Source organism: Grampus griseus, assembly GCF_964374135.1.
Source record: "Grampus griseus genome assembly, chromosome: 5".
Classification (NCBI taxonomy): Eukaryota; Metazoa; Chordata; class Mammalia; order Artiodactyla; family Delphinidae; genus Grampus; species Grampus griseus.
In genome coordinates this window covers 45,379,696-45,407,187 of record NC_138998.1, presented here as the reverse complement: position 1 = coordinate 45,407,187, position 27,492 = coordinate 45,379,696, and the positions used below count along the sequence as shown (strand labels likewise).

At 35.7% G+C, this 27,492-nt stretch overlaps 1 protein-coding gene across 2 annotated transcripts in view; it reads left to right on the top strand.

Moving 5' to 3' along the window:
- The window catches only part of ZBBX (zinc finger B-box domain containing), a gene marked incomplete at both ends in the record, with an annotated part of 104,919 nt that overhangs the window by 14,960 nt on the left and 62,467 nt on the right, over positions 1-27,492 (top strand). For both annotated transcript variants that reach the window (XM_082654160.1, XM_082654159.1), the window contains one exon: positions 5,674-5,769. In XM_082654160.1, the coding sequence (XP_082510286.1) occupies positions 5,674-5,769 (96 nt within the window). The remainder of the gene's footprint in view (positions 1-5,673; positions 5,770-27,492) is intronic.

The following is a 27,492-nucleotide window of genomic DNA, read 5'->3' as shown; positions in this document are numbered from 1 at the left end:
CTGGAACAGAAATTCTTCTTTGATCCCCACATCTCCCCCTGTACCCCTTTTAGTAACATTTCTAAAGAGTTGTCTACACTTGTTGTCATCACATTATCTCCTCCCATTGTCTCTCTCTCTCTCTTTTTTTTATTGAGGTATAATTTACCTACTGTGAAATGGACAAATCTTAAATGTATACACCCCCATCAAGATAATAGAATACCCCAGAAGGTTCCCTTGTGCCTTTTCCAATTAACTCCCACTACAAAACCAACTACTATTCTGATTTTTAGCAGCATACATGTAGTGGTGCTAAACCTATTGAAATTTATATAAATGGAATCGTATGGTATGTATTTTTCTGTGTAGGGCTTTGTTGTTTTTCTGTATTCTTGACCCCTTAACGTTGGAGTGCCACAGGGCTTAGTCCTCAGGCCTCTTCTCTAGTCTGTTTATACTTGTTCTTTAGGTAGTTTCATCTACTCTTGGCTTTAAAGCCCATCTTTATTTTGATGGTTCCCAAATTTACATCTTTAACTCATATCTCTCCCCTGAACTTTCAACTCAGACTGCCTAATCAACACTTCTACTTGGATTTCTAACCAAAATCACTAATTTAGTGTGTTCAAAATTCAACTCTTAATATTTCCCCATCAAATTTTCTCTCCCCAAGGTCTCCTCATATCAATAAAGGTCAACTCAAACATTGCCTGTCCTAACAGCTCTTTATAAACTAGCAACAGCTGAGATGACTCTCTATAGTTTTGTGAAGCTGCCTCATTCATCTACATAACATTTATCACCCTTTAGTGTATGTTTATTTGTTTATTTTCCACTCACCCACAATGTAAATTTCATGAGAGTAGGGATTTACTTTTGTTCCCTGCTGTGTGCTTACCACCTTGAATTATGCCTGCAATTTAATAGGTACTCAGCAAATGTTTGTTAATGAGTCATTTCTTTAAAGCATTTCTGTTATTGGAAACACTGTTATCATTGAAGCTAACTGAAAGGAAGATATCCAATATATTTTGCAATTAAAATATTATACATACCTAGGAAGCAGTTTTCCCCCAAAGAATTTGATTATAACTAATGTTTGTGGATCACTATAACTAATATTTATTAAATTTCAGAGAATTTAGTTATAATCACTTTTGGTTTAAGATTGTATTACTAGCCGTATTTCATGGCAGTTTTAACTGAGCTCAGAGAGTCAGAGTGCTTTAAGTCTAATAAAGCACTAATAATATTAAATGTAAAACCTTGGCTCTTGGTATAATGCTCTTACTTTTACATCATACATCATACTATTTTTCTCCTTACTTGATATGATGGTGGAATTTTAACAAGTTATACCTATCCAGAAAAGTTAAGAAAATATAAACAAACGCTAATATTCCTGAAGTTTGAAGTATGAAAGCTAAAAGGGTCTTATGGCAGAATTGAATTGTTGGATTCCACTGTTCATGATCTGAAAAAGTATTTGCATAGGAGCTATGAGTCAATATTTCTTATTAATCCTCTTCTATGTTGAGCACTTTTTAAAGGTCATGGAATTCAAACAATATGGCATATGTAGATAAGATTTGACTTGGAAATAAAGGATCTGTTTTTCCAGAGAGAAGGAAAAGCAAGCAAAGGACATTCCCGGACAGTATAAATGGCACGTGCCTTGGCTGGAAAGCAGATGAGAGTGATGAAGTGTGCAGTGATTACAAAACTGATTTGCCTGAAAACTGTTGTAAATAGAAGTCAGGGTTTAGGCCCTAACCATTCTTAAAGAATTTACTAAGATTTTAAGAAAAGATGTTCTTTGATTTGAAATGAAAATAATATCCCATGATACTTGTTAAAAGCACAAAAATTATTTAAAAATTCAAGCTCGGTAGATGTAATGAACTCTATAGTGCTGAACTCTGAGGTTACCTTGTGTTCTTAGCTTCCATCATTCTAGATGGTCATGCTGACTGGATCATCAGAGTCAACCTTTCTATATCTTATGACAGGACCTTAATCAGGGAAAATTGTACAGGGATGGGAGGTAGGGAGTAAGAGCTTGCATTTTGGGGGTTTGAATCTCAACTTTACCTGTTGTTAGCTATGTGAACTTCAGCAAATGACTTAATTCTTTTGTTTCTGTCTTCTCCTTTGTAAAATGGGACAAAACGGGTAACAGTAGTATAACGACCTCAGAGTTATTGAGGATAATGGTTAATGCATGTGAAGTGTTTAGCATTGTGCCTAGCACATTGAGAAGAGATAGTAAATTGTATGCCTTTTGTTGTTGGCACATTTTATATATGTTGCATTCATATATGTTGGTGGTAAAAATAAAACCCCAAATTTGCAGATTTCTTATTTTTAAAAGAAATTCCAGTGGCTTTAGGCTGTTTCTACATAACAAAAGTGAAATGGATAGTTAAAAATTACATATTAATTTGGCAAATGTGGATAATTTAATTAAACTCAAATGGATTCTGAAGGCTTAGCATAAGTGATCTAGCCTTGAACAAATTAAAAAGATATTTGCTAAAACAGCACTTTAGTACTCCATCGTCAAAGAAGCATCTGTGGTGGAATGGCGTCCTTATCCACATTTTTAGTATGTTCCTGCCAGTTATACAAACTACCTAAAAAGATTTTCCAGTTGGCGGTCATTTTAACCCAATTTAAATCCAAATATGCTTGTATAACAAAATATATAAGCCTACTCTGTGACTCCAGCTTTGATCTTCCAGTATAACATCTGTTTGGCTACTTTCATTGAAAGTCTATTGTTAGCAAATATTTGGCTTAGAATTATATGCTGAAACTGACTCTCAGTCCTCTATATTACATTGTAAAAATGGTGCCGAACATTTATGAGAAATTCATTAAAATATTAGCTGACATGTTGTAGAATACATTTTGAAGTCTACGTTAATACAATAATACTTCCATATGTGTATGTGAAATTATAGCTTTTAATTTTTCACTTAAAAATTATGGATTTAGATAATGTTTGTATCATCATTTCTCTAAGAGACTATAGCTCTTGAAACAGGAGTTGAAAGGCTAGGATTAGTTCCCATACTAGGGATAGTATTTATTTTTCTTCCACTAAAATTATAAATCCGGTTCTGTGTAGCTATAATCACATTTGAAAAATACATTTGGATTTTGATAAATACCAGACCATGCAATCATTTGACATTTTGGATTTATTTTGTTGCAGATTTTATGAAGGTTTTCTAATAAATGATTAATACTGAAATTAATGGTCAATGATTATTAGTAATGTGGGTCTTGGGTAAGAGCTTAAGCTTTGAACCAGACTCTGGGGTTGAAATCCTGGCTCCATTAGCTGTATGACTGGACAAATTCTCAATCATTATGTTCCTTTGTTGCCTCATCTTCACAATGGAGGTACAATTGTCATGCTAACCTTATGGGGTTATTGTGAGAATTAAATGAGATGGAACGTACGAAGCCCTTAGAACAATGAGTAAGTGCTCCCTGAATGTCGTGGATATTGTTATTGTTATTTGACCCTTCCTTTTTAGTTTCATTTTAGTTATATACAACTTCCTACTCTTTTAACCTATTTTTGGAGTGTTGTCCTAATCATTTCATATTTAATAAACATGGCTACATTATTGTAGGTAACTGCATCATCATGTGGGAACTTGCAATACAACTTTAAAAAATTAATGGACTCTTATTGGGTTTTATTTAATTTTTATTGAAGTATAGTTGAATTACAATGTTGTGTTAATTTCAGGTATACAGCAAAGTGATATATATGTGTATATATATTCCTTTTTTAAAAAATAATTAATTTATTTATTTTTGGCTGTGTTGGGTCTTCGTTTCTGTGCGAGGGCTTTCTCTAGTTGCGGCAAGTGGGGGCCACTCTTCATCGCGGTGTGTGGGCCTCTCATTATCGCGGCCTCTACCGTTGCGGAGCACAGGCTCCAGACGCGCAGGCTCAGTAGTTGTGGCTCACGGGCCCAGTTGCTCCGCGGCATGTGGGATCTTCCCAGACCAGGACTCGAACCCGTGTCCCCTGCATTGGCAGGCAGATTCTCAACCACTGCGCCACCAGGGAAGCCCTGTATATATATTCTTTTCCAGATTCTTTTCCCTTATAGGTTATAAAAAAATATTGAAAATAGTTCTCTGTGCTATACAGTAGGTCCTTGTTGGTTATCTGTTTTATATATAGTAGTGTGTATCTGTTAATCCCAAACTCCTAATTTATACCCCCCTAAATTTAGTCTCCTTTTCTTCATCCAATACACTCTAGTGCCTTCTTACTCCCTGTGTGGTCTGCACCCAGCAGCTGCATGGGCATCACCTGGAATCTTGTTAGAATGCAGGATCTTGGGTCACATTCCAGACTTCCCAAACCAGCGTGTGCATTGTAAGGAAATCCCAGGAGATTTGTATGCATGGTACAGTTTGAGAAGTGTCACTGAATTGCACATCAGGTCACCAGTGACCCGTACAAGGCAGAAGAACCTGGTCTGTCTCTCCCCAGTCTGCCCCAGCTGCTTTATGCTTATTATACCCTGAGAGAGGGGAGAGGAAGGAGGGGGAGAAGGGTGGTGGGCACCCTAAAGGGAGAGGAAATGAAAGAGAGCTAAAGGGAGTGTGAGCTCCTTGGCACAGACTTTCTGACACTGTCTCTCCAGGCCTCATGCTTTCTTATTTGTACTACTGGATGTTCTCAACCTAGGCCAAACTCAAGAAAAGGGGGGCTACTAGCCATTTGCACTATTTTTTTTTATCATACTGTAAAGGGTGTTAGAATGGCTGTACGTCTGCACAGTAGTAATTACTCTTGCAGTAAAAATTCCATTTCCTTTTCTCACTTTCACCCTTGCTTGGCACCATCATAGGTAGGGATATATCACATTTTCCAACTTATCCGCAAATTTAAAGAATGACATTTTAGCACCATAGAGAACTTGCAAGACAAATATACACTTGTCTGTAATCATTTCACCAGTCATAAACATCGCTGACATGTTGATGAAGATCCATCCAGTTTTTTTTCTTACACTTTTTCTCCTTTGAGGAATCTCCTAAGAATGCTTTTAAAACAACATTTTGAGAATCACCAGTGAAGCAGTGCCGTTCAAAGAAGACTGTGGGGAATTTTGGAGACAAATAGTATACTAATTGTGTCTAATTTGAAACTACTATATATACTATATATATATATATATATATATATATACTGTATATATATACTATATATACTATATATACTATATATACTAATTTGAAACTAATTGTGTCATGTAAATCAATACAGAAAGATAAAAGAACTCATAATGAAATAGTTTTGACCCAGAGATATTGCTGTTAATTTTTACCAGGTTAAGAAGTTTGATCTGAGGTTGCCGTTTTTTTAGGATTTATTCACAAATTGTACATACATACATGCACCTAACACATATATCTAAAACCTACTTACAGCTATTATATTTATTTTGCTATGAGAGTAGTTAAAGTTTATAAGTTAATTTTTCTCAAAGTTACATCTTAACTGAGACAAATGTCCCGTTTCCTTGGGCTTCTCAGTTCGGCTGACATCTAGGTGTGTAATTGGAGAAGTAAAGATGAGAGCAATGAATTTTTTATGCAAGTATTTTCTCAAAGTCATATTTTATAAGATTGTATGATTTTTCCATATCTTTTAAGGTATGCCTTGAATGTGGAGAAGATTATTGTTCAGGATGCTTTGCTAAAATTCATCAAAAGGGGGCACTGAAACTCCATAGAACAACTCTTTTGCAGGTATGACTGTTTAAAACTCTTAACTTGCAGTGTATTTATAAAATGTTTCCACACAAAGACATATAAAACATGTTTAATTATCTAGAATTTAGGATGCTTTGCATTAATTTGTAAAATTCTATTATCTACAGTCTTTACATATAACTTAAAATTATTTTACTGAATGCTAATCTGGATTTTATTTTGCTGTTTAAACTGTGCTTTAATATAGCTCCTGGAACACTTAGCTTGATTACAGTTTTTACATTACACATTCTATCTGTGAACTTGACATTTAAAAACTAGACAATATTTTTATCTATTGTGGTTTCAAATGAACACATGATTTAAGTATTACTTCTATCTAGCTTATAAATAGAAATCTCTTGTTTTCTGCTCATGTTTTTTTTTTAAATTTGTCTTTTATTTGTCCTCCCCCACTATTTTTTAATTAATTAATTAATTAATTAATTAATTATTTTTGCGGTACGCAGGCCTCTCACTGCTGTGGCCTCTCCCGCTGCGGAGCACAGGCTCCGGACGCGCAGGCTCAGCGGCCATGGCTCACGGGCCCAGCCGCTCTGCGGCATGTGGGATCCTCCCGGACCGGGGCATGAACCCGCATCCCCTGCATTGGCAGGCAGACTCTCAACCACTGTGCCACTAGGGAAGCCCCCCACTATTTTTTAAATAAGCTTATATCTCAGGTTTCTACTTTTCCTCCTACATATCACAAACTTTTATTTATCCTCATATAGTTGTTTTTTGAAATGCCTAAACTCAAACCCTGTCAGATGGCTTTAAGATTCTAATACTTAAACAATAATTATGGTTACGTTTGATGATGCATTGTTTTGTCATAGATTTCATTCATTGTGCAGGGTCAGTGCTAGGCAGTGACCCTACACAGATGAATAACACTAGGATCCTCCTCTTAAGGACCTGGAAATAAAAGTGAGAGTCGAGTACCTTGTATAATGGATTGAAGGGTTAAATATTATCTTGTAAGTTTTAATATTGATATCTGTATTTAGAAAGGTCACTGGTAGACTTCAATCTTTACATGTTGCTTCAACATATATAAATATTGGTAGCTCTCACAGATGCTGATGACCCATGTCATGATAACCACAAAGCATAAAACTGACCTTACTTTTTTATCAGTATTTACCGAAGTCTGTTAACTTTTGAGTGGCTAGTCAGTGTTGAGAGCCTTCTGGCAGAAGTGATGGAGGGAAAACAAAAGGAAATCCACCAACTACTCCCCTGCCTCAGGAAGTATCCTAGACTGGACAGTCACAGGAAATGAAAATTAATGTATACAAAAGTGAGTGTAATTGTTAATATGCAAATAATATAGAATTTAACTAAAGGTACTCCACTGTAAGGGTAAGGAGTGTAATTTCCCACTGTGAATTCTTGTTAGAATTTTCCATTCAATGATTTATTCAGCACATTTTCTGAATTACCGCTCAGTGAATTTAGGCACTGTGCTAGCTGGTGTGGAGGATACAAAGAAGAATCAGACATGGCGCCTTCCCTCAACTTCAGTATTTGACCTTCAAGGTTTATCTAAGTCTGATTCTCTTTTCTCTCTCCCTTCCTTCCCCTCTCTCTTCCAGACCTCTGTCCCTTTCTGCTTCTCTCTCTCAGTCCTCCCCACCCCCCACATTCAATTTCAAAACACAGTCAGACTTTGCCATGATATGGTTTATTGTAATCCAGAGGCAGATATGACATGGGTCAAATCATGCTTACTAAAAGTTATGTGACATAGCATATGTATAGTAAACATTGAGTATTTTTCTATTCCATGTTAATGTCATTAAAATGGATATATTAGATATCGTAACATAGAAGATGATTTTTGTAAATTATATTCTTATAAAATTCTAAATGTGGAGTTGATGCTGAAGTGAGAGAATTAATACTAACTGAGTGTAAGCTTCATCTCATCCCAGCATCACATTTTCTAGTTTTGGTTGCAGGGGAGGAAAGGTTGGTAAGCCAGAAATAGCAGAATGGTATTTAAGTTCCTAGTGAATTTCTAATTGTAGAAGATGCATTCATCTCTAGAAATTAACATAAATGGATTTCATAATATGTATACAAATCAAAGAACATAGCAAGTAATAATGAATCCTTGAGAGTTTTTTTCAAACACAGGGATTCTCTTATGTATATATTTTAAAGTTAAATAATGATAAATAGCTATATACCTTCTATATTTATGTTACTCTTCTGGATTGCCCTCTAGTCTGTGGAGACCAAAGTTGCTACTTGGTGCTATCTTGAGGATTTTCCTGGGAAGTTCATTGTCTGCTGGGGAAGTCAGATTGTGAGGCTGACCCTTAGAAAAGAGCAAACAGAGACCACCTGTATTGGGAGCTAAACATACATGGTTACTACTCTCTTTGTATATAACATCATTTTATGTACCCAGATTGCTAAGTAATGAAATACTTTGAAGGAGCTATCTTTTTTTAAATAATTCAAGTAAATTTGAGCCTTTATTTTACTCAACTAAAATTTTAAAATTAAAAAAAGTTTTTTTTAAAGGAAGCTATTTCAGAATATATAACCTACTCCCTCCGATCTTAGTAAAGTGTACAGTGGACAGAGTCTCACTATATATTGGTGACTCCTGCCCATTATGTTGACCAGTAGCTGTTATAACAGTTAATAGGAGGTCTCAACTAGCTGATGTAATATGTGTCACTACACATTCATCCTCAGAGATTTGCTTTTCCGGTTAGTACTTTATTTTTGCTCCTCTATCATGGCCTTACCCATTCTCTGCCATCCCATCTTGAATTTAATCCATTGTCCCGTTAGCTATCTGCCATTTTCTTATTATTTCTGTGCACTATTTAGCCCTTTGTTGTTGTTTTTTTTTCCAGTCATCTTGCTTTTTTTCTTCTTGTTTCCATCATTCTTCCCTGTGCATTAAGGTAAGGTTCTTGATGTTGTTGTGTCTTGGCCTGATGGCCATTGTTCAGCAGCGAGTGGATACCTCTTTCTGTTTAGCCCTCATTAACCAGCCATAGCATTTTTAGTTTTCCACCACTTTGGTAACTGTCAAAGTCATGAGATTTTTTTTTGTACACCTGTAACTTATATAATATTGTACAGCAACTGTATCTCAATTTTAAAAATATGCAAACTGTGAAGACAAAGAAAAAGAAGTCATGAGATTTTTTTTTGTTGACTGTTGAATTCATACCTAATCTGAGAAGTTAGAGCAGACATCTTATATCTGAATATTAAGCATTACTATATAAAAAGCGAGCATTCTAGGCTAATGACTGCTATACTTTATATTATTTAACCTATGTTGGCATTTCTGGTTATTATGAAGAATAGCTTATTTTGAGTGTTGTTAATCATTTCAGCCCCCAGCCTACATACCAGTGAGTCTTTACAAAGTTCACAGTCAGTAGGGACCATTTTGTCCTGGCATATTTTGTTTCACTTAAGAGATAAATCCCTGAAAAATTGAAGACAAACTATTACCATTTCCATGTTGACTAACATAATTTCAAAGGGTCTTTCTTTTGATTTACGATTGATTAATACTTGGAAGTGATTTCAGCACAATTTTTGTTTTTTTTTTTTAACCTTCTCTAACCTCTGTGAAATAGTTAATTATCTGCGAAATGATGGGTAAATTCATGAGGGGAATTACCAAGGATGAAAATTCTACTTCTCTATTTAGAATGATTTTCAACACTAAGGGTTAAAACAAAAAGTTTTTTCACTTGGTAAGCCTCACATTGGTGAAAAATAAGGCCTCAATATATCAGGAATTCCTATTTCCTTTTAACAACAAAAGATCAAAGAAGAGACAAGGTTAATCAGAGATAAGGGAAAACGGGGGGGGGGGGGGGGGAACAAAAGGCATTTCATTGTGAAGTGTGACATGCGCAAGGGGAGGCTGGATTAAGAAAATCATTAATAGATTCTGGTATATATATTTTCTTAATTAGAATGGAGATTTTCTTAACTGGAAAGGAGAGACCTTGGGAAGAGGGGTGGTTAGTAATGAGAGAAGAGATAACTGAGGTAGACTTTCTATGTTTTCTAATATGAGGCATCTATATGCAGCCTCTTCACTTTTTTAACTACGAAGTAAGGTATACCTACATAAATATGGATTATAAGTGGGAGTATTTGTTTGCTTGAACATACCTACAGGAAAATAATTACCAGGCAGAACCTCAGTTATCATAATACTATTTATGCTTTCCGACTTTGGTAGAAAAATGGTCGATTTTTTTTCTTTCATTTGACAATGACCAGTATCAGCTTTTAGGCTCACACTACCGTTACTCTGTTAATGTTCAGGATAATACAGTAATTTTAGGCCATAGGTGGTCCTTTGGATAATATCGTGGTTGCTTACTTGGATGATCCTAATGTACCCGTTTTAAATGCTGTGTACACACATAACGTAGATGCTATGTGTGCCACCCAGATCTTCCTCTTTAGAAATGAGACACTCACTACCCTAGCTGCCTGGAATGTTGCCTGCATTTGTATCATAGTTGAGCCTCTCCCCTGGAATTGCCTTTGCCCAAAGAGAACTGCCACCTCCAAGCCTACACTCCATCCCTGGAGGCAGCCAATCCTCTGGGCCAATATCTGGTCTATGTTAGGGTACAAATTCCCAGCTACCTCTTGCCTCAATTGGGGACAACTCCGATGGGCCATCACAGCTCCTCCCTTGGGATTGGCAGTTGCATCAAATTCAACTCTCCTCTTTGCCCAGTTCTGCTTCCTTCACTCGCCCACAGGTGTTCTTCTCAGAGAACTCCCCAGTAAAAGTCAGGCAGGCAAATCTCAGAATTGGTTTCTTGGCCAACCTGACTTGTGACAATATGTAATTCAGAATGAGATTACAGTATAGATAATTGTTGGCCAGTTTCAGAGTGTACTGCAATTTTTGAAGGGCAATATATAACATCTCTTTCTTCACTTTCCATGTTCTAAACCAATTGAGAAACAGGTATTAGAGTCAGAGGGTAGAAATCAAAATATCAGTTTTATTGTCGATACAATCAGAATTGGTGGTTGTAGCATGGGTGTTCAGACAGATCAGCTTCCTGATATTTCCTGGAACTGAACTTTTTGCCCTCCTCCCTGCCCCAATGTTATAGACAGGGCAGGACCTACCCAGAAAAACTCCTTAATGGAGATCTAGACTGGAATACATCCCTCTCTGGACAGGTAGCCCTTGGAGAACCCAGAAAGGGCAGAGGTCAGCACACTCACTTTCTTCTCCCAAAGTCTCACAAATAAGATAGAAATATAAGGATGGGGAGTAAATGTTCCCTCAAAAAGGAATTATCGTAAATTCACATGATTTTAGAGTCCAGGTAATGTCAATATCCTAAAAAATTTATAAATTTGCTATTTATAAATATTAGTGTTACACATAAGAAAAAAATAAATATTTAAAATATATATAAACAACTGAGTATTGGCATGCTTTTCTTTCTTAAATATAAATCTGTATGATTCAATATGATTATAACTTTGAACTTCTGTCAAAGGATTTTTTAAACTATATTGTTATTGACTTTTTACTCTTTTATCTCTTCTGATAAATTTCAAATCTTGTAAGGAGAGGAACTATTTGTCATGTTCATCACTGTATTCTTAGTGCTTAACATTGTACCTGGCATGTAAAAATCTCATTTTTGAATGAGTGAAAGCATGAATAAATCCTGAATGATATGATCAAGCTCGTGAAATCATTTAAAATTACATTTTAAATGGCAAAGTTTATTTCTCTCTAAATTTTGAAAACCAAAGATTGGACAATTAAAAGAATGTATGGTATGTTAATATGTTATGTTGGTGAAGGGTTAAGAAAAGCTTTTCCTCTTGTGTCTGAGAATTTGACCTTTAGTTAACTTTCTAGCTCTTTTCCTGGGAAACAGATAAAGGTCCTAATGTCACCTATGTTCCTAGACAACATATTCATGGTAAACGTGACTCCTCATTGGCAAATTGCATCTAATGGGAGGGCTATAAATACTTGGGGTAAGCCACAGCTCCCTGAACATGGCGAGCTTTGTAGCTGACACGTGGCCTGTGGGGCTCTGGAAACCTGCAGATGGGGATTGACTTTGGTGGGAAATAAGGCTTCTAAAACAGGTCTGTCCCTCATCTATCTGAGCTGTACTTCTGCATGAACTATTGCAAGACTCCCAAGAATAACAACTGATGCCGTCTCATTGGTAAACTGTTGTTCCTGTTCTTATCCTTGTGAGCAGACTGTTGCCAAGAGTGGTTTACTGACAGCCTGGTGAGTCTGAAAGTTTAGTTTACCCAGGTAGACTCCTTGGAGGGCATTGCAATTAAGTCTTTGATTAACCAAAATTTCTAAAGACAGAATGATGGCTTACCCAAAAGATAGATCAAGAGCACTTATAGAGGCATCATAGACAAGAATTTTTTAAAAACAGTTTTATTAAGATATAACTCACATACTATACAACTTATCCATTTAAAGTTTATAATTCAATAGATTTTTGTACATTCACGGGTATGTGCAACTATCACCACAGTTAATTGTAGAATATTTTTATCACTTCAAAAAGAAAGCTGTACCATTTTGCTACTATTCCCATCCCCACTACCATCCTCCCTGTAATCCCCTGGCAACGACTTATCTACTTTCTGTCTCTATGGATTAGCCCATTCTAGATGTTTAATATAAATTGAATCATACAATATGTGGTCTTTTTGACTAGCTGCCTTTACTTAGTATAATGTTTTCAAGTTTCATCCATGTTGTGGCATGTATCTGTGCTTCGTTTATTTATGGCCAAATAACATTCCATTGTACGGATATATCACATTTTATTTATCCATTCATTGTCTGATGGACATTTGGCTGTTTCCACCTTTCGGCCATTATGAATAATGCTGCTGTGATATTTATGGACAGGTTTTTGTGGGCATATGTTTTAATTTTTCGTTGCTATATCTCTAGTAATGGACTTGCTGGGTTGTATGGTAACTCTAGTATTTAATTGTTTGAGGAACTGCCAGAGTGTTTTCCAAAGTGGCTGCTCCATTTCATACCTATCAACACAATATGAAAGTTCTGATTTCCCTGTGCCCTAGCCAACAGTTATTAATCTCACTTTTTGACCTAGTGGGCGTGAAGTAGTATCTCATTACGGTTTTCATTTGCATTTTCCCGATTACTAATTATGTTGAACATCTTTTCATGTGCTTGTGGCCATTTTGCAGTGCTAGGGTTTAATGCAGAGGTGGCCTGAATTCATCTCAAAGGGAAAAGAGGGTGTTTCTGTAATATTTATGCTAAAAGAATCTTTAAGATAAAACTCATATATGCAAGCTCAGAAGCTTGCAGAGATGTTGTGAGGATCTGATTAAATGACAACAAATATAAAAGTATTCTGCTCATAGCAGGTGCTCCATGCATTAGGTTTTATTAGTCAGGATATAGTATTTGTAGAAATTCAGTGCAGTTCTTAGACCATCTAAATTTAGAGTCTAGAAAACAAAGTATTTTAATGATAATGACTCTAAAGAATGAAATGATTACTTTTGGTTTTAGGGAGTTTTAAAAAGTGTTATAGTAATACATATTTTGGAAGACTTTTGTGAAAATACAGTGAGGTAAAATTTTAGAAAAATACAGACCTCTTCCTTATCCAAATAGAAAATAATAGAAGCTCAATATTAGAGGGGACCATAAAGATCATTAGTCTGAGAACCTGTGACTTGTCAATAGAATGTGACAAAGGTCAAGTGGGTTTGCAGATGTAATTATGGTTTCAAATAAATTGATTTTGAGTTATCAAAAAGGAGTTGATTCTGGGTGGACCTGGCTTAATCACATGAAAGCTCTTAAAAGGGAGACCGAGGCCCTCCCTGAGGTCAGAGAGATCCTCTAGTTGGCTTTAAAGAAGTAACCTGCCCTGTAGTGAGAGGGCCTGGGAGAGGGAGAGGGCCACATAGCAAGAAAGTGTGGGCAGCCTCTAGGAACTGAGAGCAGCCTCAGGCTGGCAGCAAGCAAGAAAACCGGAACTTCAGTCCTGTAGCCTCAGGAACTGAATTCCGTCAACAACCCTGTGAGCTTGGAAGAGAACCCCAAACTCAGGAAGGAATGCAGCCTGGCCCACACCTTGCCTGCAGCCTTCTAAGATCTTGAGCAGAGCATCCAGTTAAGCTGGAACTAGACTCTGACTCATGGAACTCATGAGATAATAAATGTGTGTTGATTAAAAAAAAATCATTAGTCTAACCACATGTCTGACCCTTTAATCAGTCACATTGATGCTGATTATTTGAGGAGTCTTTATAATTTACAGGTGCTACCCATATTATCTTACAGGTTTTTCATGGAGTCTGACAAATTTTACAGTAGTTTTTTCTTTTTTACTATATTTTATGTTCATTGGTATTTATGGGATAAAAATTGTCAATTGTGATGTACTATTTATACATAGTAGTAGCATTACTATGTATAAGAAAACGAATGAAAAACTATTGATTGTTATTTATTAGTGAGTTTATTCTGCTATGCCTAAAAATCTGTAATTCAAATCATTGCATATTAAATCATTTGTTCTTCATGTATCTCAAATATGTGTAATTGCTAAAAGCAGCTAACTCATCTGGATACGTTATACATGTAATATTAGTTGAAAACAGTAGTAAGTACTTGCTAAGATAATTAATATAGTGTATAATTATATGGCATCAAAACTGCAAATAGAAAGCAGATTGCAGGTGTGAATTTCCTAGGTTGTTTTCTTGTTGCTATTCTGGCTCACTTTTAAGAATGCTCTCTAAATAGAATTTTTAATGTTGCAATAAAATTTGAAAGGCTGAGATCACATTTTATTTTTCTTAATAGCAAGTGATTTAAAAATTTTGACAATATATTATTTTTTAGCTATTACATTTATATGCCATATTGTCTTATTTTTAAATAGTTTAATGGCATTAAGTGTGTTTTATTTTGTTACTCTCACGTTACTTTATGATAGTACTAAATATTGAGTCCAGATTACTTTTATTTGACATTTACTGTCTATTGAATAGTAAATTGCATTTATTATCTGAGGCCTGTGTCCAGGTACTTGCTTTTTTTTTATTATCCCTTATGTGTCAAGAAGGAATAATAACACATAAATCTTTGATTAATAAAACCTGTGGTTTCCATTAGATCTTTGGAGGAAAGGTAAATCTAAGGGTCCTTTAAGTTCTACTTAAAGATATATTGAAATGATGCTGGAATAAGCAATAAACTTCAGTCAAATGAATTTCACATTTCCAGGATTTGATTCCTAACTAGCTTGCAATAAGTAGTTCTTTATACCATTGACATTTTTGTACTACTCATGCAAATTTCGTATCTGTTTTTAGAAATATGATGAGCAGAACTGGATTTGAAACATGATTCTGTTGTGAGTTTCTCTGTTGCAATTTTCTTTCATCCTATAAATATTTAGTTTTCTCCTGTTTCTTCATGTATTTATATGGGGACTTTTAGTCAAACTCTGTTTTTCTTTCTGGTGTCTGCTATATGGAAATTCCTGTCCTATGTTTCTTTACCTTTCAGCTGGCCTGAAGTTGACTTTTTTCTTTCTTTCTTTTGATCCTAACAGTAGATGAAAACTTTGGTCAAGTCCTTTATTTATGGATACCTTTTACTTCAACTTTCATGGAAAATTCAGAGTTGACCCTATGGTAAAGCCTATTTTTAGGGAATAAATTTGTACTAAGACTATCTGTAAAGGTGGGTTCATCAGAAAAGCAAAATAACAATTTGCTCTAAGAATAGAGTATATATTTTAATAATGTGAAAAAATTGAGAGATGAGGCTCCATCTTGATCTGAGAGAGACGGCAGCAGGGTCTTAGTTCCCTGCCCAGGAATCGAACCTGGGTAGCCTCAATGAAAACCAGGGCTCAGCTACCTGAGCTACCTGAGCAGAATCCTAGCTACCAGGGGCTAGAGGCTAGAAGCAAAGTTCCCCCGACTCTTGCCCCATTTGAAAAATCAATTTCTTAAGGAGGCAAACACTGTAAAAACAGGTACAAAGTTTATTATTAGAGACACAGTGCAACATGTGGGGGAGAACACAGAGAAACTGTTTTTTTATTTAAGACAGAAGCAAGACAGAAATACATACCTGGAGAGAAAGGGTGTGGGCGTCCTCCCTAATGAGGAAGAGTGTAGTAAAGAGATGGTTAAATCATTTGTACAGGGCAGTTAGTCTGGGTCTTTGTTTACCTTTGACCAATTATCTCACTTCTCTTCCCACATCTGACCTGTTCTAGGACACTCCTCAACATGCCTGAGCATGTTGAGTTTTACCAAGATGGATTCCAGCACAGAGGCTAGTGGGAGGTTTGACAGCACCTATTATGGGGTGGCGCCCCTCCCTTTTGACCCCCAAGGAGCCTTTCTGCACATGTGCAGTCGGGGAGGTCTCCTTGACCTCAAGAGTGGTCATCTTATCTCTTTACTCCAGCAGAGCTCAGCTCCTGTCATTAACTTGGTCCTTGAAGTGTCTAGGGAAAACAAAGCTCCAATTTTACTCCGCTTGACAAATACCATCTGTCCAGCCCAGGGGCCCATCCATCTCTTACCTCAGTCTTTTTCATTCTTGTTTATTGGGTTAGGATGTTCATAGTTATGTATTTTTATAAATAATTTTTACTCTGCAAAGATAGTTTTACTAGGTGGAAATTTCATGGGCTTATTGCATCTTATCATAGATACATGATAATTTGAGAAAATTTATCTGCTTGGTATGTTTAGTATTCCTTCTTTTCTATGTAGCTTCCAACTCCGAGAGATTTAGTCTGGTTTGTTATTGTTGATTTTAGTTAACGGGATCCTTACATTATCATCATGCACTGTATTTAATATATATATATATATATATATATAAATATATAAATAGAAATATGCTAGCAAAATAATCTGTGGAGGTTTCTTTGGATAAATATACCTTGAGCAAATGTTTTGATGAGTTTTAATAAAAAAGTATATTTTACTATAAATTAAAGCACAGTTCTTTAGTATACATGTATTACTGCCGTAGCAATATACAATTTCTGAAAAACTTCCCATTCTGGATAATCCCCTACCTATCTAATAGGGCTCCAGGAAAAATTAGGGTTAGGGGAAGGCCACTCAAATCCCATGGCACTTTGTAATCAGAGCCCTAAGAAAAACAGTTAACCGTCCTTATAAAACCACTGGCACATGTTCCTTGAGGACTTGTGTTTCCTTCTCTGTGATATAGGTCCTGGTAGTAATTCACTTCTAATGACATCATTTTTGTCAAAATGAAAACTCTGAATCAAACTGTTGCCTCCTTTCTTAATCCAGTGTTTTAAATCAGAGAGTATCTTTATTACTTCTTTATCTGCACTCACATTTTTTCCAGATAGTTCAACTTAGTGGAATGCATGGTCATTAAAGTCATTAAAGTAGTCTGTACTTGCACTGTGGGGAGACATTTTTATAGATTTTCAGCTTTTTTTTCCCCCTAAGATCTTTATAAATTGCTAAGATTTTGGCTTTAATTGTGAGACAGCTTGCCCCCGATTGCCTCAAAACAGTAATGTGCTGGAAAAGAAAAACTTAAGAATCAATAAAACTCCATAGTTTTATGCTGACATCATTCCCTTATTTACCAATTGCATATGAGTTAATTCACATCAAAGAAACCAGAAAAAACTGTACCTGGGAAAATATTCTCTATATGGGAGGGAAGTGTTTTCTCAAAAGTAAGGCCAAAAAACCCTATATACCTACACATATATATATACATATATATATATATATTTTTTTTTCCTTTTTTAAAAATTCCATTAGTGCATAATTTCATCTTCCTGAAATGATTTTTATAGTTAAAAGCTATCCAAATTCCAACTGTGTTCAACAGTCATTGTAACCAGTGAATTCATAATGTTTCTTGGGTTCTGTGTATATGTAACACAATTTTTTCTGTGTATGTGTATATGTGTACACCTCTGTCTCTACCTCTATTATCTATTTTCCTAGCAAGTACCAATAAAATAACAAAACTCTTCTACAGGAATTAGAGTTTTCCATTTTTTTAAATGTTTATTTATCTATTTATTTATTTATTTTTTTATTAGTCATCCATTTTATACACATCAGTAGAGTTTTCCATTTTTAATACAAGGCTGTGGTTGCAGTAAATCTCTTCTAAAATTTTGCAACTGGAAAATCAGTGAAAGTTAGGACCATGAAAAGAGACATTTCAACATTTTGTTTCAAACTTAGGAAGTAACGTCGGTCTAAATCACATGTGAACTTCTTTGAGCTGGAACTTCTGGATCATATAAGGATGCATGGTTATGTCAACATGATTATTAATGTTGCTGGATAGCCAGGGTTTGGGATGATGGTGCTAGAGTTTTGAAACACTGACACTACCATAAAGTGTATCATTTTTCTAACTAAACTAGAACTTTTACTGTTGGACCTTAACTTCTATAAGGTGCCATCCATTCCAAAATGCTATAAAATATCAACCCTCTTTACTTTGATTAATGATACATTGTCAGAGTGATGAATTCTTCTAGAGTGTAATTTGAAAGATAATATCATTCTAGGGAGAAAAAAAAAGTTCAGGCGAGAAGTTAGAACAGTTACCCGATGAAATCCTACCATCATACAGTGTAGTGAAGGCTGTGGGGAACTCTGGAAATGCTGGTAGTAAATCACATTCTTTGGCTTTAGTTTAAGCCTCTCTCTTACAGTGAGATATATGATTTACTATGTGCCCTGAAGGCTGTTTTGTCTTGATTTTTAAACATTTTTGGCATGTAGAGAAGTTGCACAGGTCATTTTATTCAATTTTAGTCCCCTCTGCCTCCTATTAGTTGCTACCTATGAGTACTGCTATATGTAAATTTTTATGAAGATGGAAATGAAATTATCTTGGAGTTTTTAAAATTTTTTTTTATTGTGGTAAAAGTCACATAATATAAAACATACTATTTTAACCATATTTGTGCAGTTCAGTGGCACTAAGTACATTCACATTGTTGTGCAACTCTCACCATCATCCATCTCCCGAATTTTTAACCTTCCTGAAAGTGAAACTCTGTCCCCTTTAAACACTAACTTCCCATTCTTCCTCCCCAACCCCTCCCCACCCCCACCCCTCGGCCCCTGGCATTGACCAGTGTACTTTCTGACTCTATGAATCTGACTATTCTAGGTACCTCGTATAAGTGGAATCAACAGTATTTGTCTGCACCTAATGTATATTGAAATGTATTTCTAAGGTTAACTTAATAAATGTCCTGCAAACAGATTGTACCGTCTTTTTTTTTTTCCTGTGCTATACACATTTACCATTGCAACCAAAGAATAAAATACCTAGGAATAAACCTACCTAAGGAGGCAAAAGACCTATATGCAGAAAACTACAAGACACTGATGAAAGAAATCAAATATGACACAAATAGATGGAGAGATATACTATGTTCTTGGATTGGAAGAATCAGCATTGTGAAAATGAGTATACTACCCAAAGCAATCTACAGATTCAGTGCAATCCCTATCTAATTACCAATGGCATTCTTTACAGAACTAGAACAAAAAGTTTTACAGTTTGTATGGAAACACAAAAGACCCCAAATGGCCAAAGCAATCTGGAGAAAGAAAAATGGAGCTGGAGGAATAAGGCTCCCTGACTTCAGACTATACTACAAAGCTACAGTAATCAAGACAGTATGGTACTGGCACAAAAACAGAAATATAGATCAATGGAACAGGATAGAAAGCCCAGAGATAAACCCATGCACCTACAGTCACCCAATCTATGACAAAGGAAGCAAGAATAAACAAGGAGAAAAGACAGTCTCTTCAGTAAGTGGTGCTGGGAAAACTGGACAGCTACATGTGAAAGAATGAAATTAGGACACTCCCTAACACCATACACAAAAATAAACTCAAAATGGATTAAAGACCTAAATGTAAGGACAGACACTATAAAACTCTTAGAGGAAAACATAGGCAGAACAGTATTTGACAAATATTTAAGTTTTAAAATTTGAAAATATCTTATAATACATATCGGTGTTATGACACAACATTTATAGTTATCTATTTTAAATATTTTATAACAATAACCTTTACATTCTTGTTCATTGGTTACTTATTACTTAAAGTGATAGTTGATATATTTTTAAGTGAAAGATAATGTGTTTTGTGTTGAAAATCTAGATGTGTTCTTCTCAGGAAAGACAAAAGGCTGCAGGGATATACACCAAACTGTTAATAGTGGTTACCCCTGAGAAGTAGTATTCATGAATTGGAAGGAACCTCTATTTCTTACTTTTTAGTATGATGGCATGATGATTTATTTTCACTGGGTTTCTGTAATTTTTTTTTAAATGTTGCTAGTGTAAGTCTAGGTCTGTGTTACTATTCCTCAATGGGAATCTCTTGAGTGTTTGGGGCAGGAACTTTTCTTGAGGTGGACCATTTCTCACATTTCAGAATATGTATTAAACCTGGTTATCATCCATTAAATGTTAGTAATGCTCTCCAATGCTTGTGAAAACCCAAAACACCTCCCCACTCTTCAGGTTTCCTTGCCTCAATTGGGAAGCACTGATCCTTGCATTAGTTAGGACTTTTTACACTAACTTGGTCAAAAAGAGTTTTTTCTTGTTATTAAAGACCTCACAGATGTCTCATTGTATGAGAGTAGGGGTCATGTAGCTGAATCATGGTAAGAACCAGGACTGGATTTTGGAAATTGTTGAAAGACTAGGCAGACTCCTTCTTCCACTTTTTTTATTTTTTCCTGTATGTCTACTTTTTTTTTTCTTGTAATTAACAAATTATGAAGATACATAATAGAGGATCAGTGACAGAGAGACCAATGTTGCTTTCTTGATTTCAAATCTAAATCTTCATGAGCTCAACCTGGTGCCCACTTATTGTCCAGTGAACCGTGGCCCAGAGGGCAGAAATATGTTGAGCAGTTGTATTTTCCATGGTGGGGCTGGTGAGGATGAGCACTGCTGTGGGTCAGGAAGAAATTATGATAGAAGGGGACATGACAAGAGACTGAACATTCACCCTAATACAAGTCTCTGCTGCAGTCAGCCTCGTCTATTGTTTTATTGTTTAGTCTAAATTCCTTTTATTGAGGTTTAATTTACATACTCTGAAATTCATATTATAACTGTACAATTTGATGATTTAAAAAAAATAGATTTATTTATTTTTTTGGCTGCGCTGGGTTTGTTTTTCATTGCTGCACACGGGCTTTCTCTAGTTGCCGTTAGCGAGGGCTACTCTTCATTGCAGTGCGCAGGCTTCTCATTGCGGTGGCTTCTCTTGCTGTGGAGCACAGGCTCTAGGCACACGGGCTTCAGTAGTTGTGGCATTCAGGCTCAGTAGTTGTGGCTAGTGGGCTCTAGACCGCAGGCTCAGTAATTGTGGTGCACGGGTTTAGTTGCTCCGCGGCATGTGGGATCTTCCTGCACCAGGGCTCGAACCCGTGTCCCCTGCATTGGCAGGCGGATTCTTAACCGCTGCGCCACCAGGGAAATACCAATTCAATGATTTTTAAAGTAAATTTACAAACCTGTGCAATAATCACTACAATTGAGTTTTAGAACATTTCTATCACACCAAAAATTTCCTGGTACTTTTTTGCATTCAATCCTTGCTACCACTTCCAGCCCCGGGCAACCACTGGTCCATTATCTGTTGCTATAGATTTGTCTTTTCTAGAAATTTCATTTAAATGGAATCATTCCTATGCAATCTTTTGTGTCTGACTTATTTCACTTAGCATAAGATTCCTGAGGTTCTTCCACAGTGTTGCATGTTCATTGTAGTGGTTCATTGCTTTCCAATGATGAATAATATTCCATTGTATGGATATATCATATTTTGTTTATTCAATCATCAATTGATGGACATATAGTTTTTTTTTTTAGACTTTTGGCTGATAGGATAATGATGCTAGGGGTATTTCTTTGTGTACAGGTGCTTGTGAAGACATATTTTTACTGCTCTTGTGTAGGTACCTAGGGGTGGAATTGTTGAGTCCCAAGGTTAGTACTTGTTAATTTTCAAGAAACTATCAAACTATTTTCCAAAGTGTCTGTGCCATTTAACATTTCTTTTTTGTTTTTTGGGGGGTGCTGTGTTGGGTTTTCATTGCTGCATGCGGACTTTCTCTAGTTGCGGCGAGCGGGGGCTACTCTTCATTGCGGTGTGCGGGCTTCTCGTTGCAGTGGCTTTTCTTGTTGTGGAGCACGGGCTCTAGGACACGCAGGCTTCAGTAGTTGTGGGACGTGGGCTCAGTAATTATGGCTTGCGGGCTTTATAGCACAGGCTTAGTAGTTGTGGTGTATGGGCTTAGTTGCTCCATGGCATGTGGGATCTTCCCAGACCAGGGCTCAAACAGTGTCCCCTGCATTGGCAGGTGGATTCTTAATCACTGCACAACAGGGGAAGTCTGCCATTTTACATTTCTCACCAGTAACATATGAGGGTTTTATTTTCTCCACATTTTTGCCAAAGCTTGGTACTGTCAGTATTTTGCATTATAGCTGTTCTACTATGTGTGTAATGATATCTTATTGTGGTTTTAATTTGCATTTCTCTAATGACTAATGAAGTTGAACATCTTTTTATTTTCTTATTAGCCATTTATATATCTTTGGTGAAATGTTTATTCATGTCTTTTGACCATTTTAAAATTGGGTTATTTGTCTTTGTTTATTGAGGTTTGAGTTCTTTATGTATTCTAGATATATGTCTTTATCAGGTATATGATTTTCAAATATATTCTCCTAGTCTATGGCTCAACTTTATTTTTTAATACAAATTGAAAAATTCAAATTCTAGGTCTTTTACATTTCCATATATATTTTAGAATAAGATTGTCAATTTTAGGATAAGGTTGTCAATTACTACAAAAACAAACAAACAAACACAAAACTTGATGGAATTTTGGTATAGAATATATGACATTCTCAGATCAAGTTTCATTGATCAAATTTCATAACAAAGCCTCTATTTATCTTTCTTTCATGGGTCATGTTTTTTTGTTTTTTGTTTTTTGTTTTTTTTGCGGTATGCGGGCCTCTCACTGTTGTGGCCTCTCCTGTTGCGGAGCACAGGCTCCGGACGCGCAGGCCCAGCGGCCACGGCTCACGGGCCCAGCTGCTCCGCGGCACGTGGGATCCTCCCAGACCAGGGCATGAACCCGTGTCCCCTGCATCGGCAGGCGGACTCTCAACCGCTGCGCCACCAGGGAAGCCCCATGGGTCATGTTTTAAGTGTCATCTTTAAAAATTTTGCCTGATCCAAGGTCCTTAAACTTTCCCCCTATATTTTATTTCATAAGATTTGTAATTTTAGCCCTTGGATTTAGAGCTACAATGCATTTTATTTTGTATACGGTGTGAGGTAAGTGTTTGTAAGTTCATATTTATGCATATTGCACTCTAATTGGCCCAGTACTATTTGTTACAAAGGCTATCATTTCCCATTGAATTTCCTTGGCATCTTTGTTAAAAGTCATTTGAACATAAGGTCTTATTCCTGGACTCTGTATTTTGTTCTTTTGATCTATTTACCTAGCCTTATGCCAGTACTACACTGTCTTGATTACTGTAGCTTTATAAGAAGTTTTGAGATCAGGTGGTATAAGTTCTCCAATATTTTTCTTCTGTTTAAAATTATTTTGGCTATTCCAGATCTTCTACATTCCATATACATTTAAAATGTTTAAATTGTGCTAAATCATACATAACATAAATTCTACCATCTTACTCATTTTTAAGTGTATAACTCAGTATGTTCACATTATAGTGCAATCAATCCCCAGAACTTTATCTTGCAAAACTAAAACTTCATCCCCATTAAACAACATTGTACTTTGTTTCTATGACTTTGACTATTCTAGATACCTAATATAAGTGGAATCATACAATATTTGCCTTTTGGTGACTGACTTATTTCATTTAGCATAATTTTCTCAAGTTCATCCATGTTGTGGCATATCGGTTTTCCTTCTTTTCTAAGGTTGAATAATATTTCACTGTATCTATATACCACATTTTATTTATCCATTCATGCACTGATGGACATTTGCATTATTTCTACCTCTTGGCTACTGCCAAGAGGTAGAAACAATGCTGCTATAAACATGGGTATGAAAATATCTCTTCAAGATATTTTGGATATATACCAAGAAATGGAATTGCTGGATCATATGGTAATTCTATGCTTAATTTTTTGAGAAACCCCCATTTTCCATAGCTGCTGAACCATTTTACATTCCAATTAATAGTGCACGAGTGTTCCAATTTCTCCACATCCTCACCAACACTTGCTATCCTCTGTTGTTTTGATAGTAGCTATCCTAATGGGTATGAGATGATATCTCACTGTGTCCATATACATAATAGGATAAGTTTGTCAATTGCTACAAAGAAAAATCTTGATGGGATTTTTTTTTTTTTTTTTGCGGTACGCGGGCCTCTCACTGTTGTGGCCTCTCCCGTTGTGGAGCACAGGCTCCGGACGTGCAGGCTCAGCCATGGCTCACAGGCTCAGCCATGGCTCACGGGCCCAGCCGCTCCGCGGCATGTGGGATTTTCCCGGACTGGGGCACGAACCCGTGTCCCCTGCATCGGCAGGCGGACTCTCAACCACTGCGCCACCAGGGAGGCCCCTTCATGGGATTTTGCTAAGGATTTTATGGAGTCCACAAATCAATTTGGGGAAAATTGCCACTTAACAATATTGTCTTTCAATCTATGAACATGATTTTGTTTCATTTATTTAGATCTCATTTAATTTCCTTTGTCAATGTTTTGTGGTTTTTAGTCTTAAGTTCTTGTGCTTTTCTGTTAAATGTTTTCCCAAGTGTTTTATTCATTTTGAAGTTACTGTGTGTGTAATTCTTTTCTTAATTTTATTTTCAGGTTGTTCATTGCTAGTATATAGAAATAAAATAGATTTTTGAATGTTGATCCTGAGTTCTGTGACCTTGATGAACTCACTTATTATAATAGTTTTTTTTTTAGGTACCTTGGGATTTTCTACATAAAGGATTGTATCCTCTACAAATAAAAGTAGTTTTACTTTTTCCTTTCCAACCTAGATGCCTTTTATTTCTTTTGCTTGTCTTAATGTGTTACCTAGAGCTGCCAGTAAATGTTAAAAAGAAGTAGTGAGTGTTTACTTCCTGGCTTTTTTTCTGATTAAGGGCAAAGCATATAGTCTTTCCATTAATTCTGATGTTAGTTATAGGTTTTATTGTAGACGCTTTTATCAGTTTGAGGAAGTTCCTTTGTATTTCCTGTTTGTTGTGTGTGTTTCCTGCTCTTACTGAAATAATCATGCTGTTTGTCCTTTATTAACATGGCTTATTACAGTACGTGATCTTCAGATGTTATGATTGCATTACTGGGGTGTAATTTCACTTGGTCATGATGCATAATTTACATGTTGGTGGATTGAATTTGTTAATATTTTGGGAAGGAACTCTGTGTCTACATTCATGTGGCATATTAAGCTGTAGATTTGTTTTCCTGAAATATGGTTATCTTCTTTGGTATCAGGGTTGTATTAGCCTTATAAAATTCATTTAGAGGTATTTCCTTGTCTATATTCTGTAAGTGTTTGTATTGGATTGGTTTAATTTCTTCCTTAAATGTTGGATAGAATTTGCCAGTGAAGCAATCTGAGTCTGGGATTTTTTTCATGGGAAAATGTTCAATTACTAATTCAATTTCGTTACCTTATTATTCTACTTTTCTTCTTTTTCTTGAGTCAATTTTGGTAATTTATGTCTTTCATTGAATTTGTCCATTCAATCTAAGTTGTCCATTTGTTGGCGTAAATGTTTCAAATTCCACTATAATCCAGAAATTACTGTAGGTCTATAGCGATGTTTCTTATTTCATTATTGATTTGTTAATTTGTATTTTACTCTGTTTTTTTTCTTGGTCAGTTTAGCTAAAAGTTTATAAATTTTTAAGTCTTTCCAATTTTAGTTGCCTTGATTTTTTTGCAGTTGTTTTTATTTCATTGATTCTACTCTGATCCTTATTTTGTGAATTCTACCTCCTTTTGAAATTTTTTCTTTTCTTTTTCTACCTTCTTGAAGTGAAACTTAGATTATGATTTTAGATTTTTCTTCCTTTCCAAAATAGCACTGAAAGCTGTAACTGTCACTTTAACCACTGCTTTTACTGTATACCATACATTTCTATATGTTGTGTTTTTATTTCCAGTCAATTTTCTAATTTTCTTTGTGACTTATTTTTCATCCAAAGGTGATTTAGAAATGGGTTGTTCAACTTCTAAATATTTTATTATTTCCCAAAACTATTTGTTCCTGATTTATATATTTTTGTTGAGATCAGAGAGCATACTTTCTATGATTTCAATTCTTATGAATTTATTAATACTTATTTTATGTGGAGCATATGTCTGTCTTGGAGAATGTTCCATGTGATCTTGAAAAGAATTCGTAATCTGATGTTGTGAGGTTGAGGGTTCTTTAAATGTTATTTAGGTCAAGTTACTTGATGTCGTTAAAGTTTTCCATGGCCTTACTGATTTTCTGCCTAGCTGTTTCATTAATTTCTGAGAAGGAGGTATTGAAATTTCTAATGGAACAGCTAGGCAGAAAATCAGTAAGGCCATAGTGTTAATGATAATGCTAATGATGTTGCTATATATGATTTTATGCTTCTAAAAGAAATTAAGAAAATAAAAGAGAAAATAAATACTTAAGCATCTTTTCTATTTACTCATGTATTTATGCTTCCAGGCCTCTATCTTTCTTCTGGTAGATTTAATACCTTTCAGCCTTAAAACCTTTCTTTAGTATTTCTTGTAAGGCTGATATGCTAGAAATGAATGATCCTCTTTCTGACTATAAAATTATCTTTGGCAGTTTTTCCTCTCAGCACTTTGTATCATTCCATTACCTTCCGGGTCTCTATTTTTTCAGATGTGAAATCAGCTTGTTATTCATACTGATGTAGCCTTATATGTAGTGAGTCATTTTTCCCTTTTTCCTTTCAAATTTTTCTATTTGTCTTTGGCTTTCAGTAATTTGATTACGATATGTTTTGGTGTGGATCTCTCTATGTTTATCTTTCTTGGGACCTGTTGAGCTTTGTGGATTTTTGAAGTGATAATTTTTCATCAAATATGAATATTTGGGGCCCTCATTTCTTATAATTTTTATGCTCATTTCTCTCCCTCTGATATTCCCACTAAATGTATGTTGGATGCTTGATGCTGTCCCATAAGTCTTTAAAGCTGTGTTCTTTTTCTTTAATCTTTTACATTTTTCTTTTCAATTTAGATGATTTATCTTGGTCTGTCTTCAAGTTGATTGAATCTTCTTCCTTTCATTTCAAATCTATTGTTAGTTTATATAAGTCATACTCAAGAATTTTCACTTGGGTTTTTTCTGTGATTTCCATTTTTTAATCAGCGCTTATATAGATCTCATTTTCAGGATCATTCCATTAAGTGTTTGTCTGGTCCACTGCTCTTCCCAACTGGGACCAAAACCTCAGGCTGTCAGAACCGAAGGTTTTCCCCATTCATTTATAACCAAATTTTCTAGTTCACTGATAATGCCAATGTAACTTCAAGACTCTGTCCTCCCCTGGCAATCAGGCACACTCCCTGTTCAGCAAGGCC